The sequence below is a fragment of the Leguminivora glycinivorella genome, chromosome 19 (genome assembly GCF_023078275.1).
Source record: "Leguminivora glycinivorella isolate SPB_JAAS2020 chromosome 19, LegGlyc_1.1, whole genome shotgun sequence".
Classification (NCBI taxonomy): Eukaryota; Metazoa; Arthropoda; class Insecta; order Lepidoptera; family Tortricidae; genus Leguminivora; species Leguminivora glycinivorella.
Window position 1 is genome coordinate 4094880 of NC_062989.1, and position 19708 is coordinate 4114587.

General features: G+C 36.6%; 1 protein-coding gene across 1 annotated transcript in view; it reads right to left on the minus strand.

The window, feature by feature from the left end:
* LOC125236255 overlaps positions 1 to 19708 on the minus strand; it is a 162807-nt gene that overhangs the window by 1155 nt on the left and 141944 nt on the right. The window contains exon 2 of the mRNA XM_048142945.1: positions 18693 to 19633. Coding sequence (XP_047998902.1) covers positions 18693 to 19626 — 934 coding nt within the window. The 5' untranslated portion in view covers positions 19627 to 19633. The remainder of the gene's footprint in view (positions 1 to 18692; positions 19634 to 19708) is intronic.

A 19708-nucleotide genomic window follows, 5' to 3' on the forward strand; every position in this document is an offset into this window, starting at 1 on the left:
TATAACTTATAATTAGCAGTTGCATGGGCGAGGCTGCCAAAGTCGTATCGATATAAAATCTTAATCGCTTGGTAATCTTGGTATGCTATCTTATTTTGAATCAATAACAGAGCGTGGGAGAGTTATCAGAACGTACCTATTATTTCTGACCTTTTTTAATTCCCTGTCTACAAAATTTTCGGTCAAAGGACGCCTAAAAATCTTTGCGTGCAAACACAAAACGCATATTATCTCCGAAAACAATATGGCAGATAAACAAGAATTACCATAACAATGTATTGTTCCACTTTGTATCGCGTGACGTGAGGTCAAATTTACATTTCAGTCTCAGAGGTCAATACATTTTTAATGAACCAATTATAATGCAATGAAGTTGTTACCACAAAAGTCCGAGCGTTTTTAATAATGACAGTAGGTAAATATTACCTTATTTTTGGTCCATAAATAATCTTATTTGGTAATTTGGAGCCCCTACGCTGAGTTTTCCGCTATCGAAACGATCGAACCAACGAAACGTATTTAAAACCCTTGGTAGTATTAGTGTCTTGGTAGTGTCAGATGGATACTTTGTGTGAGTTGACATAATAAAAATAAAATAAAATAAATAAATAAATATTGGGGGACACCTTACACAGATCAACCTAGCCCCAAACTAAGCAAAGCTTGTACTATGGGTGATAGGCGACGATATACATACTTATATACATAGAAAACATCCATGACTCAGGAACAAATATCTGTGTTCATCACACTAATAAATGCCCTTACCGGGATTCGAACCCGGGACCGCGGCTTAGCAGGCAGGGTCACTACCAACTACGCCAGACCGGTCGCAATACTAATCTCGGTGGAAATACTAATCTATTTGGATTAAAAAGTTATGTAATTATTTTATTACTGTTGACATCTTAATTTTAGACTTGTAACTTGTAACTCTTTGTTATTAAACTTATTAATAAAGATTTGATTTGATTTGTTTAGACTTTATTAAATTACTTATTTTGTGTACAAATATATACATAGATAGATATAGTAATGTAATAAATAAGTTCAGATAGGTTATCTAACAATATTCTTATCATTACCAAAATTTAATTTAAGTGAGAAAGTAAATATTGTATAATATCAGTCGAGTCATGTTTATTTAACGGTTATCTATTTATAAGTTACTGAGTTTACTCAACACTGAATTTTAGCAAAACTTGCAAATATTTGCATTTAAATATCCGTGAAATTAGATTTCAAAAGCTGTTGATAACCTTGTAATATTTTATTACCATTTCACCTGTTACCATGTGTTAATGAATAGGTAAAGGTGAAAACATATCTATCAGATACGAACTGCAGCACGGGAAGCATGGTCGCTCGATAGACGATAAAATCCAGGGGATGACCCCCCCCTCCCCCTATCGCACTATTTGTAAGTGCGATAGGGACGGCCTGATATTTTATCCACGCTTCTCGTGCAGGTTGTGTTATGTTTGAGGAATCGCTGGTTACGTAGTATGAAGACGCTTATATGCATCTTTGTCATGCATTCAGTTCTGTCGTCTGCCTATAATTCTCTTGCGTTCAAATAATTGCAAAATTGCTAATACATATTGTGTTACCCATCTTGCATTTCTGCAATAATATAACATTACATAGGTACTTCGCAAGATTGCATTCATCGGATGTGCCAATTTCTAGGGTCATTGTACGAAAATGTCAATAATAACGAAACTGCAAACTGATCAAAACTGATTTAAGTATTCTTTTATCCAGTACCAGACACCGCGAAAATCACTTAATAATTCAATTAGAAGTTAAAACGTAGTTTATCAATGACAACTGTCAACGAGAACGCGAGTGTGTTTGCATACGTTGCACATATGGATAAAATATTTCATATATTCATTATAATGATGGGTTTTTAGTGATTTTATAATGATGGGTTTAGTGATATTTAATTGGCATTTCACTGACGTTTAATTAATAGCTATAAGATTTTGAAAACCTGTTTCTTGCTTAAGATGATACCTACTTGTATAAGGAAGTGATATATAAGGATAACCAAGACTAGAGATAAAGTAAATCTAAGGTCAAAGGAAGCACTCAAAAGAAGGTTAAATATTTGATTTATATGGTCTGCAAACTCATTCAAAAGGGGCAACAGGTTATTAGCTCATCGAACTATATCGGCCCGTCAATTAGGTAACCACAAAAAGTAACGGAGAGGCTGATATCTCCGTAAAATGACAAAATAACTCGTAAAAATCGACAAATAAATAAATATTAAAGGATTTGTAGGACATTCTTTCACAGATTAACTGAGTCCCACGGTAAAACACAGGAAGGCTTGTGTTGTAAGTGCTCAGCAAACGATTTATATATATGTTTGTTTGACGACCGGTCTGGCGCAGTCGGTAGTGACCCTGCCTGCTACGCCGCGGTCCCGGGTTCGAATCCCGGTAAGGGCATTTATTTGTGTGATGAGCACAGATATTTGTTCCTGAGTCATGGATGTTTTCTACGAATATAAGTATTTATATATTATATATATCGTTGTCTGAGTACCCACAACACAAGCCTTCTTGAGCTTACCGTGGGCCTCAGTCAATCTGTGTAAAATGTCCTATTATATATATAATATACAAATACATAAAAAACATCCATGACTCAGGAACAAATATCTGAGCTTATCACACTGCCCAAATGCCCGAACCGGGATTCAAACCCGACCGCGGCTTAGCAGGCAGAGTCAACCGGCCAGACAAATAAATAGGATTTATAAATGATGTGTTATGAAAACTAAGTAAATAGATACTAAAGAATTACCAAAAACAATGAATATATAAACTTTACCCACTTTAAGCAAAATCCGATAACAAGTTCTACTCCTCACAGCAATTATCACAACACTGGCTAGCTAAAGCTGCAAAGCCAAATGTCAAACGGTCACAAAGTGGTCACAAATCAAATATTTGTCGCGCCGATTTGGCAATGCAGAACTTGCACCAAGGTTTTATTCAAATTACTGTGCGATCCGTACGGAAACTCGTGCGAGGAATGCTGAGTTTAAAATGTTGATATACATATTACTTCATAAGGACGGGACATTCAGGCACTAAGAATAGAGCCAGTAGGTATAGTTATAGTAGGTGTGGCGTCATTGACTTCCTTGGTTCATGAATGGAACCCGAGCGTGGCACGGAAACGAATTTTGTGAAAATCCCTGAAGTAGCCCAATATTTGTAATTATTGTAAGATCTGTACTTTGGCACGGACTGAAACATGTAATTATGTAACAACTCTGTATTTTCAGAGTGTCCCATTAAATAATTAACCAAATAACCGGACTGGTATATTTCTATGAAGGAAATACCGGCTCCGAGTGGTCCGTGCAGTCTATGCGACCAAAGGCGCGCCCGATGCGTTCTCATCAAAAATCGCATTGTAGCGTTCTACCAAGAGGCATCAAACAAAAACGATCAGTGGAAAATATATGAATTGCCCTATCCCTTATCCCTTCGAAATCTTTGGTCCAGAACTGATGTAATTGTTCGGATTTAGACCGCTGTTTTGTCGTTTCAAAAGTGCTTACTCTTGTATATATTTCATAGAGACATAAGTCCTTTTGAAAAGATCATCTCATTTTTATGCGTCTGCACTTTATTCTTGGTTCTAAAACGACGTGTAATTTGATTAGTTCCTATGAAGAAATTACCCTTTAGAAATTATAGAAGAGGATTGCAATTCGACAAGTGGACATCGCAAGTGCAGCTTAGTAGGCGTTATTTGAGAATGCAGTGCGTGTTTTTGTTGCAATGAAATTTTGCGTAAATCACTAAGTAGGTACCTATAGAAAATTGTAGATTAGTATAAAATGTAAAGCATTGGAAATATGTACTTAACATGCGAATTTTGAGGGGGTTTTCAAAATATTCCTACTACAATGCATGTCGATTATTTGTGAGTGTGCACGGGAAAACGTCCCACTTTGTCGTCAGCCGCTTTGTCAGTTTATAGACAAATTTGTTTTTTTTTTTTTTTCAAAATGTGTATTGACGTGACGTGATATCGTGATATTAAATTAAAATAAAAAGACGCATGTCATTTGTTCTCACAGAAAATAAAAACACGCAAAAATATTTGAGGAAAATATGATTTTGGCCACTTCTAGGCTGCGAAACAGCGCCATCTAGTTTGAAGCTTAAAAGGCCTAACATATATTTTAGGGGTACGTGTCCCGTCCTTGCTTGTAAACAACCATTTGACACCAACACTAGTAGGCAGTTTTACCTATCAGGCTATCACATGTGCTGTAACTGAACACTTATCGGCCGACCATGAAGGGCTCTCGCAGAACCTCACACCCAAAACGACATAAGTTCCATACATTAGTAAGGAGCTAGGAACGTCGTTTTGGCATGCGCAAGATTCGCTTCCTTATACGCGCCTATTAGTGCCTGACGGCGAGTCAAATCAACACCTGTGGGTAATGCAATACCAGCAACACATACTTATGTATGCCGCGTAAAGATATACACCGTGTTTTTATTGATTTCTGTTAAGTTCGGCATATAGTTAGGTCCATTATAGGAAACCGAATAGCATAATTCGTTTTTTTTTATTCGTAACTTTTTACTGAAAAATACCATACACCCGCGACAGATATACATCAATTGCTGTTAAGAAACGGGCTTTGTGTGTTCGATATGCGATTGACATGTCATAGTTTTGGCAGTTACTTAGTGTGAGTTAATTGTAAAGCCCGTTTCTCAACAGCAATTGAAGTTAACATCTATCGCAGGTGTATGGTTTTTCTAGAAAAATACATATAAATTTAAGAAAACCAACTATGCCATTCTGTTTCGTATAATGGACCTAACTATAAGCCGAAGTTAACGGAATTTAATAAAAACACGGTGCATATGTTAAGCTGACATTTCCTGTTTAGGTGTTCCCAAAAAATAATAAAGAATAAAAGTTTAGTTTGGGCAGGACAAGTCTGTCGAAATTTCTAGAAAAAATGAAAAAAAAATCTAGAAGAAATGAAAATAATGAGGAATAAAAGTTTAGTTTGGGCAGGACAAGTATGTCGAAATATTTCTAGAAATACTAGGCCAAACTAAATAGCCACAAACTGATTAGAAGCAGGGGAAGACCAAAATCTAAATAGAGAAATGACACAACTACCTATAGGTACAGAAGAAATACCTTTTCGCAAAACAATTTCGGGACTCGCTATACTCAAAACGCGGAATTGGAGGAAGACATCTGCAGAAAAGGCCTCACCTTTTTACCAGCTATCCCAACAACAGAATATACATACTCGTATTATGGCTCGTAAAAAAGTTTATTCCTTTGTAATGTCTGTTTTTATCACACTGGTTTTAGGAAGTGAGTTTCAAACATTTGGCTTTTTGAATCTTGCTATTTCATTTGTATATGTATAATATCTTTGACCACAAACAAAACTAACTACTTATACTTACATGGAGATAGTAAGTAGGTACATAATTGGAAATGGCTCTAACATAACTCATTGACGCAATCACTCATGCCAATTTTGCAACGCCTGTGGTCTCAAGTACCTAACTACCTATATTGACTTCAGCTGAGTCGATACAGGTAACCTCATTTCGCAAAATACTAGGTAAATGTACCCATGTATGGCATGTAAGTCCCACTTGACAGAGCTATCAAACTAAATATTGTATTGGTAATAAGAAATGCAAACGTACAACGAAATGAGCAAACCGATATGACGCGGTTGCAGTGATGCAAGTGACGCATTGATAGTAAAGTTTATGTATACTTGACATCTATTTAAAGCTATGATGGACTGCGTAAAAAAGTATATATACATCTTCCATAAAAGTGTGTTTAAGCCCATGTGCCTACATAAGAAAAATTCCGCAAAACGGATTACCAATAAGGTCTTAGTTGGTTGGTGGTTGGCAGTCGCTTCCTTAAAAACTTGTTGTAGTAGGATCGCTCAGTCTTCCAAGAAAATTCAATATTTCTCTTAGAAAATGATGAAATAATATTAATTATTATTTTTGACAAATATACTTTGGTTTAGACAGCCATCACAGCCTGTTTTTGGGTAAACCACAGTTTCGTATTAATCCATAATATTCACCGTCCTAAAATAAAATCTGTTACCTATTTCGTAAGTTACTTATGCCTCCTTGCTTCCTTCTTTCTGCAAGTCAGGATTCCTGTTATATTGCGCACCAGCTAATAAACATTTTATTTAATTGCTAAACATAGGTTACGCGATCCTCCGATGTTACCGACGCAAAACTATTCGTGCTAATCTGTGCAAGTCGTTAAGCGAGCCTTAACGACTACAGAAATGGAATAGTATGATTACTGGCGAGTTTCAGGAACTAACTCCGAACAAGCAAGTAACGGTGCAACGCTGTGCATTGTTGGCTATAGACGTTTATGAGCTACAGTTGCGTGCACGCAGGATAATCTTCAGACTACCAGTGTAACGTGACCTCGAGAGATAAAACTCAAACCTTATCGGCTTCTCACTTTTCAGACGGTTGGGAAATTTTCTCCAAGTTTCCATAATCCATAAGCTTGGAAAGGCGTTCAATTGTGAACTCCATACAAAGGTAAGCGAAGATTTCTACTGGCTGGTATAGGTACGCATGTTAATGACTCCTAGCCACTAGTATATCCATTCTGATAAGAGTAAACGGGCAGTGTGCTGCAAGGATAGAAGAAAAGAGACTAAACGGGCAACTTTGGAGACAAACTAAGTCGAACAAAGTCCTATGTTTCAAAGATTTAATGTAAACGAAAAATTAGGACCCTCCGCAACCTCGATTGTGAGGTAGCTTAGATGCCTAGAGCGTTAGCTGATGCTTGGGTAAGTTAAAGACGTTTGCTAAACTTCAGATATTGTTTATTATGAATTTATTTTTAAGTCTATTGCAAATTATATATTGGTTTCCATGAGTCGTTGAGTCTGTGGCTGATATCAACTGACGTAACTCTGCGGTCTGCGGCGGGCCTAACATACAATCGTTAAACGATAATCGAAGGCTTTGACTAACTGCGTGACTTGCGCTATACTTTACGGTGGTCACTCAGTGTAGCGGAAGTACAATTTCTTAGGTGATCTGATTCTCTCTGGCAAAGTTTTTGCCAGAAATTGCTATTTATTTATATAAACTAGTTCTTTTGTTTGGTAATCTAAAATCTTTCTACCAATTACTGGCGTGGAACTTGAGCATATCTGCCGCCACACTGTTTTCCCAGCCGTACTTAGGCCGACCCACCGGATTGCGATGAATCAGTTATCCAAACCCAGCAAATAATGGGTGACCAAACCCTGCAGTGAAGTCTGCTTTCGCTTCGCAGATAATATTGAATTCGGCCCCTAACTCCTCGTTTTTTCGGGTCCTAGTTTTCTGGATTCTGCGATATTGTTGTCGACTTGCGAAAAATGCCCAAAGCAATTTTCTAATTTAAAAACTTTTTACAATATAATGAATGAATGAATGCTGGCAAAAATATTACAAAACCTTAAGTCAAATTTGATTAGGGCAAGTCAGATTTGACTAATTATGGGACGTAATGATAATGAGTATATAACAGTACGAGTAATTGTAAGTAGGTCTGCTGATGAACATATTGAGACGAACTTGATTACTCTATTTGATTGTATTAGAGCAATAATTACATCTCGAAACAGGGTTTCGTCATATTCTTTAATTAATGCTTACTTTTGTTTATTACTTTTATTAGGCGGATCTTTACTTTGAAGATTAATTGAAATTGTATGCTGAAAAGTCTATATTTATGCAATGGAGACCAAACAAACTCCGCAGTGACTAGACCTGACTGTGTATATCTCGTCCAACAAATGAAACCAGTACTTAACCAGATTTTTGTCTGAAGTTTCTGTTTTGCTAAATTGCGAAAATTGAATTCGAAACTTTCGTTAACAAATTCGCCGTTCGAAAGTCTGTGGAAAACGACGTAGGTAATGCTACGACTTTCGAACGGCGAATTCATGCGTTCGAGATTCAAAAATCGGTCCCAATTCGATTTTCGCAAATTAGCAAAACAGAAACTTACGGTAGCTAAAATGCTAAAATGGAAAAAATGCTTAAATATACAAGTGTTATTAACTAGATTTATCGAAAAAAAATTGTCCATTAAGAACAACTCAGTCAAAAGATATTTCAAAAAAATCTTTAAAATCAAGGTTTCGCTCTCGACTTTCCTCCTTCAAAACTTAATTAATCGGAACGAAATTTGAGAATCTGAATAACAATGAAATAATCTATGTCGGACCGTTTAGCTTTTTTGGTTAATTGTTACCAATCTTGAGTATCACTCCTTTTTTTGTGCCTATTACGCCGTTACATTGTTTTTCACAGACTTTCGAACGGCGAATTCATGCGTTCGAGATTCAAAAATCGGTCCCCAGTGCCGAAAATCAAAGTTACCCAGGGGGTTTAATGATTCCGGGAGTATTTGTAATTACGGTAGCTAAAATGCTAAAATGGAAAAAATGCTTAAATATACAAGTGTTATTAACTAGATTTATCGAAAAAAAATTGTCCATTAAGAACAACTCAGTCAAAAGATATTTCAAAAAAATCTTTAAAATCAAGGTTTCGCTCTCGACTTTCCTCCTTCAAAACTTAATTAATCGGAACGAAATTTGAGAATCTGAATAACAATGAAATAATCTATGTCGGACCGTTTAGCTTTTTTGGTTAATTGTTACCAATCCGCCGTTACGTCGTTTTTCCACAGACTTTCGAACGGCGAATTCATGCGTTCGAGATTCAAAAATCGGTCCCCAGTGCCGAAAATCAAGTTACCCAGGGGGTTTAATGATTCCGGGAGTATTTGTAATTTTACTCCTATTGGCCTGGCCTAGCGGTAAGAGCGTGCGACTTACGATCCGGAGGTCGCGGGTTCGAACCCCGGCTCGTACCAATGAGTTTTTTGAAACTTATGTGCGAAATGTCATTTGATATATTTGCCAGTCGCTTTTCGGTGAAGGAAAACATCGTGAGGAAACCGGACTAATTCCAATAAGGTCTAGTTACCCGTCGGGTTGGAAGGTCAGATGGCAGTCGCTTTCGTAAAAACTAGTGCCTACGCCAAATCTTGGGATTAGTTGTCAAAGCGGACCCCAGGCTCCCATGAGCCGTGGCAAATGCCGGGATAACGCAAGGAGGATGATGATGATGATGATTATAGGTATTATTTTATTGTCATATTCATAACATACATGCTGTCATGTTCGTATAACATTGACGTATGCCATATTTATCAACTTTCCAGCTACGAAAACACCTAATCTTCGTAAAAATCTGTAAAATGAAGATTTGAAGATAATTTCTCAACGACTAATGCATTCTCAAGTTTTCAATTCGCATTTCCCACGTAATTGGTGTAACTAATTCATTCAATCTTTCGTTACGACAGTCACGACGCGGATTGAATGCACTGATGCGAAACGGCAGCTCAATGCGTCTTGTGTAAATAAGATATTTTCGGACCCGTATTGTCGACAGGATATATTTCACAACCTTTTTTTTGTAAACAACACATAGCTGGTAAAAAGCTACACTTTCCCTCTAGCCCTAGGAAAAGACCCTCCCTCCCCCCCTCCCTTCACATCTAGCGCCTCGCGTACGGGTAAGCGTACGTCGGGACAACTGCATGGAAAAAGACGCCGCGTCGAGGCTTTGCCATACTGTTGGCCCGACACTATGCTCGCGAGACGCTAAATGTGGGGGGGGGGGGGGAGGTCCAAATACTTATTTGGCTGGCACGATAACCCAAAATGTGCGGTATTTCACCAGCTTTCGTTTTTTGGTCTACTGCTCTCTATCCACCAACGATATTTTAGATGCCAACAGGACAAATTAGGGTATTGTATAATGAGTTTCAAGAAAATATTGAGGTACGAATCTAAGCTCAATACTACCAGTAAGTAATAAATTGTGGTCATGTCATTATTACTTTGTTCCATCGAAGCCAAATCGAAGCTGATATGTATGTTTTATAGTCTACGCAACCAAACACATAAAACTATTAAATATGTATGTCTATTATGCAAAAGATTATCTCAAGTCTACCTAACTACCAGCAATAGGCCACTGAGCAAATCTTTCACAAGGAAGATTTCTGCAAGACCATATGGTAAATATTGGACATGCCTAATAGAGTGCCCATTATGCTAACAAACTAAACTGGTAGAAATATGGACAGTTTAAGCAAGATATTGAAATATACATATGGAATAACATAACAAACTCTTATGTATTCCTGATGTTACTGGCAAACTGGGGTTATTTTGAATAGATTAAAAAGATCAGGATAGTCCAAGAGGGATTCGAGTGTGCATGAGCGGACCAGCTCTAAAATCTAATTATAGACTTACCCGCCCCTTATTCATAAAAGTACTCTAAAGTTTTCGAGCCGATAAAATTCGTTTGTCCTTTTCTATCACACCAATATGTCGGAAAGGGAAAACGAATTTTATCGGCTTGATAACTTTAGAGTGCGTTTATGAATAAGGGGGTAAAAGTTTTGCACATTTAAATGTTTCTTCTTCTCGATTTCCTACAAATTCATTATTAAGTGATATAAACAGTTTGCGTAGTTTTATTTTTATACTTCTAAACATCTTAAAGGTTTATAGGTTTCTAAACATCTTATAACTTTACTACATGTTTTAAAATAAAACTATTTAGAATATTCGCTGTTTACTTTCCTAATGCGTTAGTATTTGCTCATCAAGTACCAGTTCTAATTGCACAAGGCGCTGCCACAGGGCCTAAACTGTTCTATTGCTATTGCACATGCCACGAGCATGCTAAGCAGATCCCGAACCCAACTATTTCTCTAAACTTTCAAGTGTTTGGAAACATTCTCTTAATATTTTTTTATGGTTATTTGTAAAATAGTCATGGATGAGACACGAACATCGAATAGAGGCGGTGAAATTGAGCCTCGTTAAAATAAGGTAAGCCCATAAGTAATGGAAGACAATAAGGTAACATTTTTAACATAGTTTCGGTTACCGTGAAAGTTACTCATGAAATAAAACCATGGAAGCGGATTATATCGCGTATAATGATTTTACAATTCATCCCGACGTTTCGAACACTGTACAGCATTCGTGGTCAACGGGTAACATGTTTAGGGCATATTCATATTCATATTCATTTATTCATAAAATTAACAATTTACATGTCAAAGTTAAAGTTAAATTATCATAATTAGGGTACAATACAATATTACATTTTAAAAATAGAAAATACTCTCAAATAAATTCAATAATTAATTTAAAAAAAGAAATAAATGTTGAACAATAATTACAAAAAAATTATAATAATAGTATGTGATCGTATTGAACATTAAATTGCATTATTATTATAATATTCTGAGATGTCATAAAAAGCATTAATAGTCAGCCATTTCCTTAATTTACTATAGAATGTGGCTTCATTTTTAATATTTTTTATGTTGTCGGGTAGTTTATTATAGATACCTGGTCCCGCAATAAGAACCGTTTTATTCGATTTCGCGAGTCGACAACATGCTGAGTGTAAGATGTTTTGATGTTTTTGTGTGATACGTGAACTTTTAAATGTCTTTATTGGAAATAGTTCAATGTTACTTCTAATATATTTAATCATGTGATACAAGTATTGAGATGTCAGTGTCATTATATTGCTGTCAATGAACAGTTGCCTAGCCGGGGTCCCGTGTGGCACGTTGGATATAATTCGCACCGTACGTTTTTGCAAAATGAATATGCGCTGCCATTCAGCAGCCGTGCCCCAGAATTCCAAACCGAAGCACATCACCGAATGGAACAGCGAGAAGTAGCTTGACCTAAGTTGTTGGTGTGGCAGAATACGTGCCTACCTACTTAACGCATAACATGCGCCAGACAATTTACCACACAAGACATCGATGTGTACGTTCCATTTCAAGGCGGCGTCCAACGTCACTCCTAGAAATTTGGTACTAGTTACCTGCGGAAGCACGGCACCGTCTACGTTAACACTAAGGGGACGCGGGGGCCTGCCCCCTAGGCTTATATGCATCACTTGTGTTTTGTGTAGATTTAAAACTAAACCATTAGCGGAAAACCAATTTTGTAGCTTGAATATTTCCGACACTATAATGTTTTCGAGTGCCGGAATTGTATCAGCGGTTATGATGTCGCAGGCATCATCAGCGAAATCATTTACCTGGATCAGAAAGCACAAATTCGCTAACGAAGACCCCTGTGGCACGCCAATATCAATATCTCCGCTATCGGATTTCGTTCGGCCGTTATCAATAGCAACGCATTGGCGCCGCTGCCTCAGGAAGTCCAGCATTAACTTAAGGCTTGGCCCGCGGTCCTATAAAATCTTAAAGTAAGTACAAATAACTGTATCTGACAAAACAACATCATGCAGCAGAGGTCTATAAAAGTCGGGGCGTACCCAGACGTATGCATTGCCTGGCATCGGGTTCAGTATCAAAAAACGTTTCTCATCAAATTAGCCATCGGATCCAAGATCCTCGGATGGTGGCGTTTAAAGACGAACGTGCGCGAGGCGTTTTTTTGATATTGAACCACGATGCCAGGCAAGGCATACGTCTGTAAAACTTTCCATACAATAAAATTTTGAGAACACTTTAACAGTAACAGACAGACCCTTAAAACTACTTGGCATCGTTCTGTAGGAAGCTTAGGGTATCTATTGAGGATGGGGTGGAAGAATGTTAACTAAGCTGTTGAGGACAGGAATCAATCATCAATATCATCATCAGCCTCCTTGCGTTATCCTGGCATTTGCCACGGCTCATGGGAGCCTGGGGTCCACTTTGACAACTATCGCAATATTTGGCGTAGGCAGGTAGGTACGGTTTTTTACGAAAGCGACTGCCATCTGACCTTCCTACCCGAAGGGTAAACTAGACCTTATTGGAATTAGTACGGTTTCCTCACGATGTTTTCCTTCACTGAAAAGCGACTGGTTATAACAATATGACATTTCGTACATAAATTCCGAAAAACTCATTGATGCCGGGGTTCGAACCCGCGACCTCCGGAACGAAATTCGTACGCTCTTACCGCTAAGCCACCAGCGCTTGAAGACCGGAGTCAATGAAGAAAAATAAGTAAGTCGAGCCCCTACATCCCAGCAAAGGGTAACAGGGTTATAACAAGTAGTTCACGTTACACTGGTAGTAATGCAAAACAAGTGCGCACTGGTAGTAATGCACTTGCGCACACGCCGCCGAAGACAATACGCGCCCACGGTAAACGAGCGATTGTTTGTATTGTACGTATCGCGGATGTTTGCAGAAACGTATCCGCGCTCTCTCCGCTTTCTGCCGTGTCAACTTTGCTCACACTTTTATTATAGGTACGGTCCTACGAGAAATTAAGAAATTTAAAGTTAGCTACACTGTGCTTACCGTTTTTGAAATGTACCGAAAGGGATGACACTAAACTACAGTGTCTTTTTGGACAATATTTTGTCGTTTTCCTGGATAGCTTCTTAAAGAGCTAGTGGAATGTTTCTCACAATCCTATTTAGGTATTCTATTTTAAAATATTCCGTAGGTACTTAGTCTTTTACGAAAATTAATACGTAATCTTTAAACTGGTTAATGGGTAAATCATGGGTAATACATTTAATTTCATATTTTATTCTTTGCACCCCATTGAGAGGAAAATCCTTAAGACATTTTTTCAAAACTCTTTTTGTGTCATAATCATTAATTTTCATAAAATCCCACGACAGATAAGTTTCACAAACGAAATGGCGAAGTAAATTATGCAAAAACTACATGCGATCCCAGTGCGTCTGTCACAACGCGCTTAAACAAGATGTGTAAGTATCTGTCAACGTTTGCGATTCATCAGGCGATGATGTACCGCTTGTTGTAAAGTTTAACGTGTTTATTACGTGGTATTTAGGTGAAATTTCCATTGGAGTTACAGAAACCTGAGGTACTAAATGTGAGGAATTGAGTAATCTAAGTTACAATATACCTTACTCCTAATAAAAAGAAAATAGCGGGCTATTTATTGTAACAAAAATTTGATTACTGGGGATCGATTTTTGAATTTCGAACGAACGAATTCGCCGTTCGAAAGTCTGTGGAAAACGACGTTATGCTATTTTTGAAAAAGGACGTTTTGGATTATGTTAATTAGTAGAATTTAAATCGCTAGTAGTGGAGATATTTGAACGAATTCCACAAATGCGAATGGCCGAGATTTAAAAATCGGGCCCTTGGTATTTTTTTAAGTCTTGGACTTAGCCATTTTACACATACAAGTTTCATAATATAACTTTTCAGCAATTTGATTGCTTCTTTTCTTGCTGTTATTGATGAAGCCAATTAGTTCGGAATTTTTATTTCTACGTGATGTCAGAAGTAAAGCATTGCCTGGAAAAAAGATAGAATATAGAGTGTTCTATGAAAAAAAATGTTAGCTACTTGCCAAGCTGTACTTAAACAAAACTAAATTTTATTTTATTTGAGCATGAACATGAACCCTTGACTACTGAAACAAATAAACGAACCAGCAGCATAGCAGTGATATCGTAATAAAAATGGCTTGAAAATGAAATGTTTCCTTTTTCTATAAAACGTAAACCTAAGAATCGATGCTATAACAACATGAGTAATTACATAAATATCTAATAGTTCTTAGACCACGTGTTTAACAGACATTAATACTTACTGTAATACTTGTACATCCTGATAAATATGTCGTAAATACGCTTAAATTTCCGTTTAAAATAAGTACGACCACTTCTAATAGATCTAATGACTAATGACAGACTGAGAAATATAGAAAATGTATTTACGCACCTATATAAAAGTAATTATAATAATGGCATGATAGAGTATTATGCCAATAACTGTTATACCTACCTACTTTAAAATACATTAGTAAATACATCATCATTTCTGTTCTAAAAATACTTCGAGACAATATTGATCTGAATGCCAAATGCATGATTTGAATTAAAAATAATTTAATTTTATTATACTTTTATATTTACTAATTTAAGTTTCTTATATAAATTTTATCAGTGATCGGAACTATGGGAACAAAACTTTAACAATACTTGCTAAGTGGACATTTTAGAGTACTTACAGTCATGAAAATATTAATATCCTTGTAGTAATGTATTAGAAATCTTGGATTTAGGTATAAAATCAAATTTAACACTGATCTGAAAATAATAATCTTGGTTTTATTTTAAATTTATGTCAGCTCTAAGGCATTGTTAAAGTTTTACTCACATAGTTTCGATCACTGGTAACTATGTAAATATTTTCATATAAATTTGTAATTTAATAAAATTAAAATTCACACGTCACACGCGCCAAATAGCGGCCGCCCTAAAAAATTTAAAAAAAGTAACAGATGAAAATCGCATTAGCAAAGGATGAATTCCACATAAAATATCTAAATGCTAAATGCTAAATACAAAATGAAGATGATCTCTAACTAAGCCGTAAAATACCTAAACTGATGATTGTGCTTATTTGTTAAAAAATCAACTTGTTTGTGCGATGGATTATTTTGTAAAAACAATCGTGACTCGTGTCATGCTCTTCACTCATTAACAAGACTTGTATCACGTCTCCTTTAAAATATGACATAATCACCACAGTATCCAACATTTTCTAGTTTTAACCTTGAGTTTTAAGCATAAACACTGAATATTGACCCTCAAATTAGTAAGTATTGAGAATTGAGTTAGTTTCGGTCATGAAACGTAACATTATGTATTCCGTTTCCTTTTCATCTTTGTGTAATTTTTCTGTGTAGAATTACCATAATATTTACTTTTTCAAAACACAGTATAGACAACATAGGAAACGTTGCATAGCATTGACAAGGCAGATACCATAGCAAAAGACATGAGAGCCTGCGACGTTTCACCTCATTGCGAAGTCAAAAGCAGACCCCAAAATCAGATGGGAATAATAATGCTGAGGAGAGAGAGAGAGAGTATAGGTACTAGCATTTGCCCGCGGCTTCACTCGCGTTAAATTCGAAAATTGCGTAATGCTCCATGACAAACTTGCAATCCCTATTTTAGGGAAGTGAGAGATTAGAAAGAGGCAAAAAGTAGCCTATGACACTCTCCCTCAACTATCTCCACTTATAAAATCACGTTAATTCGTCGCTCCGTGTTGCCGTGAAAGACTGACAAACAAACAGACACACACCTTCCCATTTATAATATTATTTGATAATAACTTGTGTAAAGTATAGTAAATTCACTATACTTGGACGACGATGGTCGATTTCGTAAAAAGAAATAATGCCAACATAGTACAAAGAAGTAGGATATGATTTATATATTTCCTTTTTATTACAACGTTTTATTATAAAAATGATCTAGAGTTTTTTGTCATTGTATTAAACTTTTTGGCTATCCGATAGGTTCAACTGCGCTCCAAAATCTATGATTTTTGATGTGATTTCAGAGTTGATGCTATAGTAAAAGTTAATCATAGAAATGAATAATATCGCGTGCGTGCATATCTCTCAGATATTGAATAACATAGTCATAAACAATGGCATCCTGAATTTATTTTAATAAAAATTGAATCATACATCCGAGAGTTACACCTTAAGCGCCCTCTACACTCGCGCGCGTATCGCGGCGCGACGCCGCGAGCACGAGTATGGATTCGATACGCAGAAAGTTCCACACTCGCGTTCGCTATATCACGTAATTCTACCTTGCCAGAGACAGTCTTAAAAATTCACAAACTGGTTCAAACTGACACCAGATCTGTCATGTACATTTTTTTTAAGATTATGTACCACAGAACCCATTACATAGTACCACACATTATGCCCACGGAATGCAAACAGCGTTACGTCTATTGTCTGTGGCAGAACGAGTGAATGACCGGTTACGAAACCGACGGACATCTCGGCCTTGGCTCGGTTGCATTTAAACTTCGCATTTGCCATTCTGTGATCGTTCAGGCTGATTTGTGGATTTGACGAAAGTTTGCGTAAAAAAATGTTTTGCAGGATAAGATGTACGTGCGATTGGACTTTATAGATAGTTGATGACTCTGATTTCCATTTAAAACGAATAAATCTTTCATCTGATACGATACCTGATCGTATTCTAATCTAGAATATGTCAATTACTAGATCAATACATATCATAAGGATCAGATACACAGATTTAAGAGTATTTTTTGCTCTGAGATCAGATATGTGTCTATCGATCAGAAATTACTTTTCTTGAATCGAAAAGGTCACTTTGCCACGGACAATATCCTATCCATTTCGTAGTTAGAAGCTAACATTTGTCTGTTTTACAGTTTGAACCGGGTAGATTATTTTTTTAAACAAGTTTGTCACTAGCAAAAGCACAATTTTTTATGGATGATTAATATTTACGCCTACAGGTTTAAATGTATTGCTCAATATGGATCAATGGAATTTAGTAAGCCCTTGTATAACCTACTTGGGAATCATGCTTTTAGTTTTAACTCTTGTTCATTCTTTATTTGGTCCTTTGCAAAATTTAACTATTAAACGTTTTCCTACTTATAGTTATTTTGTTTGTAACTGAACCAACTCTCAATTACCTACTAGGTAATACCTAGCCTAGTTAATATTATGTTTACCGTGTTCTCCGTTTGTGAAATAGTTTGTAAACCATCGATTATCGGTTGTTTCCTAACACGGCCATTTTCCGAAGTTTCTGCTGCCAGAAAATTGCTCGTTTACTTTTAACAATGCATCATTAGGAATATAGGATACATCATACGCTCACGTAATATTTATTTGAATTGCTTCATAAAAACAGTGATTTAAGGTTTCTTAGTTATTCAATGTTTTTTCCGTTTGTTAACAATCATGCAAGTGTCAATAATTCTTGTGATTATTATACACTAGCTTTTGCCCGCGGCTTCGCTCGCGTTAGAAAGAGACAAAAAGTAGCCTATGTCACTCTCTATCCCTTCAACTATCTCCACTTAAAAAAATCACGACAATTCGTCGCTCCGTTTTGCCGTGAAAGACGGACAAACAAACAGACACACACACTTTCCCATTTATAATATTAGTATGGATTTACAAGTGACTATTTGTCAGGCTGACATAGTTATACAAAAAATGAATACTGCGATTTTTATAAGCAGTTAGCTGAAACTAATACAAATTTATTTAATATTTTTTAAATAATAAATACAAATTTAGCGTTTAATTTCTATCTCTCTACTACAAGATCACTATTATACCTACTACACCTACACTTAAAAAGATATACCCTGCCGTTTATAAGTTTATAATAGGTGCAATCATTCTTTGAGCAAGATAAATTAAATGGCAATATTTCATTAGCAATTCTGCAATAGGGCTTTAAGATCAGTTCGTGATTCTTTATTTCCTAGTTTTCTTTGCAAGACGAGGAAGCTCTCGGTAGATTAATCGACCGCGTTGATGCTAACTTTCTATCGCACGATATTCTAATAGGATGGTGTTAATGATCCCGGATTACTGAAGGAATTTTATGATAATTGTTTAAGTATTTAAATCAAAGTGTATTTAGTTATAAATACAGTAAATGCGCACATGTATAAACGCATTAAATGGACTTTCTATTCAAATGTATGTAAATTATGTAATATTTAAAATAATAATAACTCACCTTTATTACTAGCCGACCACAGATTGCTGGCACCATTCTTCTTAGGTTTGTTATCTCTAAACATGAGGATGTCAGGCACTTTGTTTTGTTTGTTATCCTTAGGAACCACATCCGGAACTCTTTCTACGTTCACTCTAACGAATTCTCCTTTTAGCACTTTTGTTTGATTATCTTTAGTATGCGTAGGTACTGGAGGAGGTGGTGCTTTAGGTTTTTTATGGAACAGCCTTTTCCTATCAGGTTTGGCTGGTATGTCTACGTTAGTATATATGACACTGTCGATTTCTCCCGGTTCCTCGCTCCTGATGTCTATCAGACTCATCGGCTGATCGAATCGGGAATTGTAATTCTTCTGCTGCACCGTCATGTACGTCAGATCGTTGTCGGTTGTCTGCATTAAATCGAACTCAGCTCGACTCTTCTCGAAACTATAATCGTCGATGCTATTTTTCCTATTCTTAAATATCTCGTACGTCTTCTTTTTCGAAAACAAATTATCGCTACTCGCATAATTGTTAGCGTTGTTCGTCAGTCGATTGCGCATTTTGAAATATTTGTACGTGAAGTATATCCTTTTGAAGTCTTGCTCGTTTTCGAATTTGAGGGCTATCGCTTCCTTCGTCAGGTTTTTGGTTACGTAAAAGACTAGAGTGTTCTCGCAGTTAGGGTAGTTTTCGACGTTGACACAGTTTGTGATGTCATCGATGGAGATGTTTTCGTATTTGTTTTTGATGTCTGAGAATTCTTTGATGAACTCGTCATCTTTAGTGAGGAGTTGTAGTTGGTCTTTTTCGTTGAAGCCGACGACGATGTTGTAGGTGGTGGGGTTGGCGGGTTTGATCGTGAGGATGTCGAACTGGTTGTTGTTGTGGAGCTTCTGCCGCGCGACGCAAGCGGCGAAACCGCCGCTGCGGGTGGTCTTCTTCACCGTCATTTTGGTTCTGTAACAATTAAATTGAATGTTTAGTTGTGGCAATTTAAGCTACATTTATAAAATAATACAATGTATGCTCAAG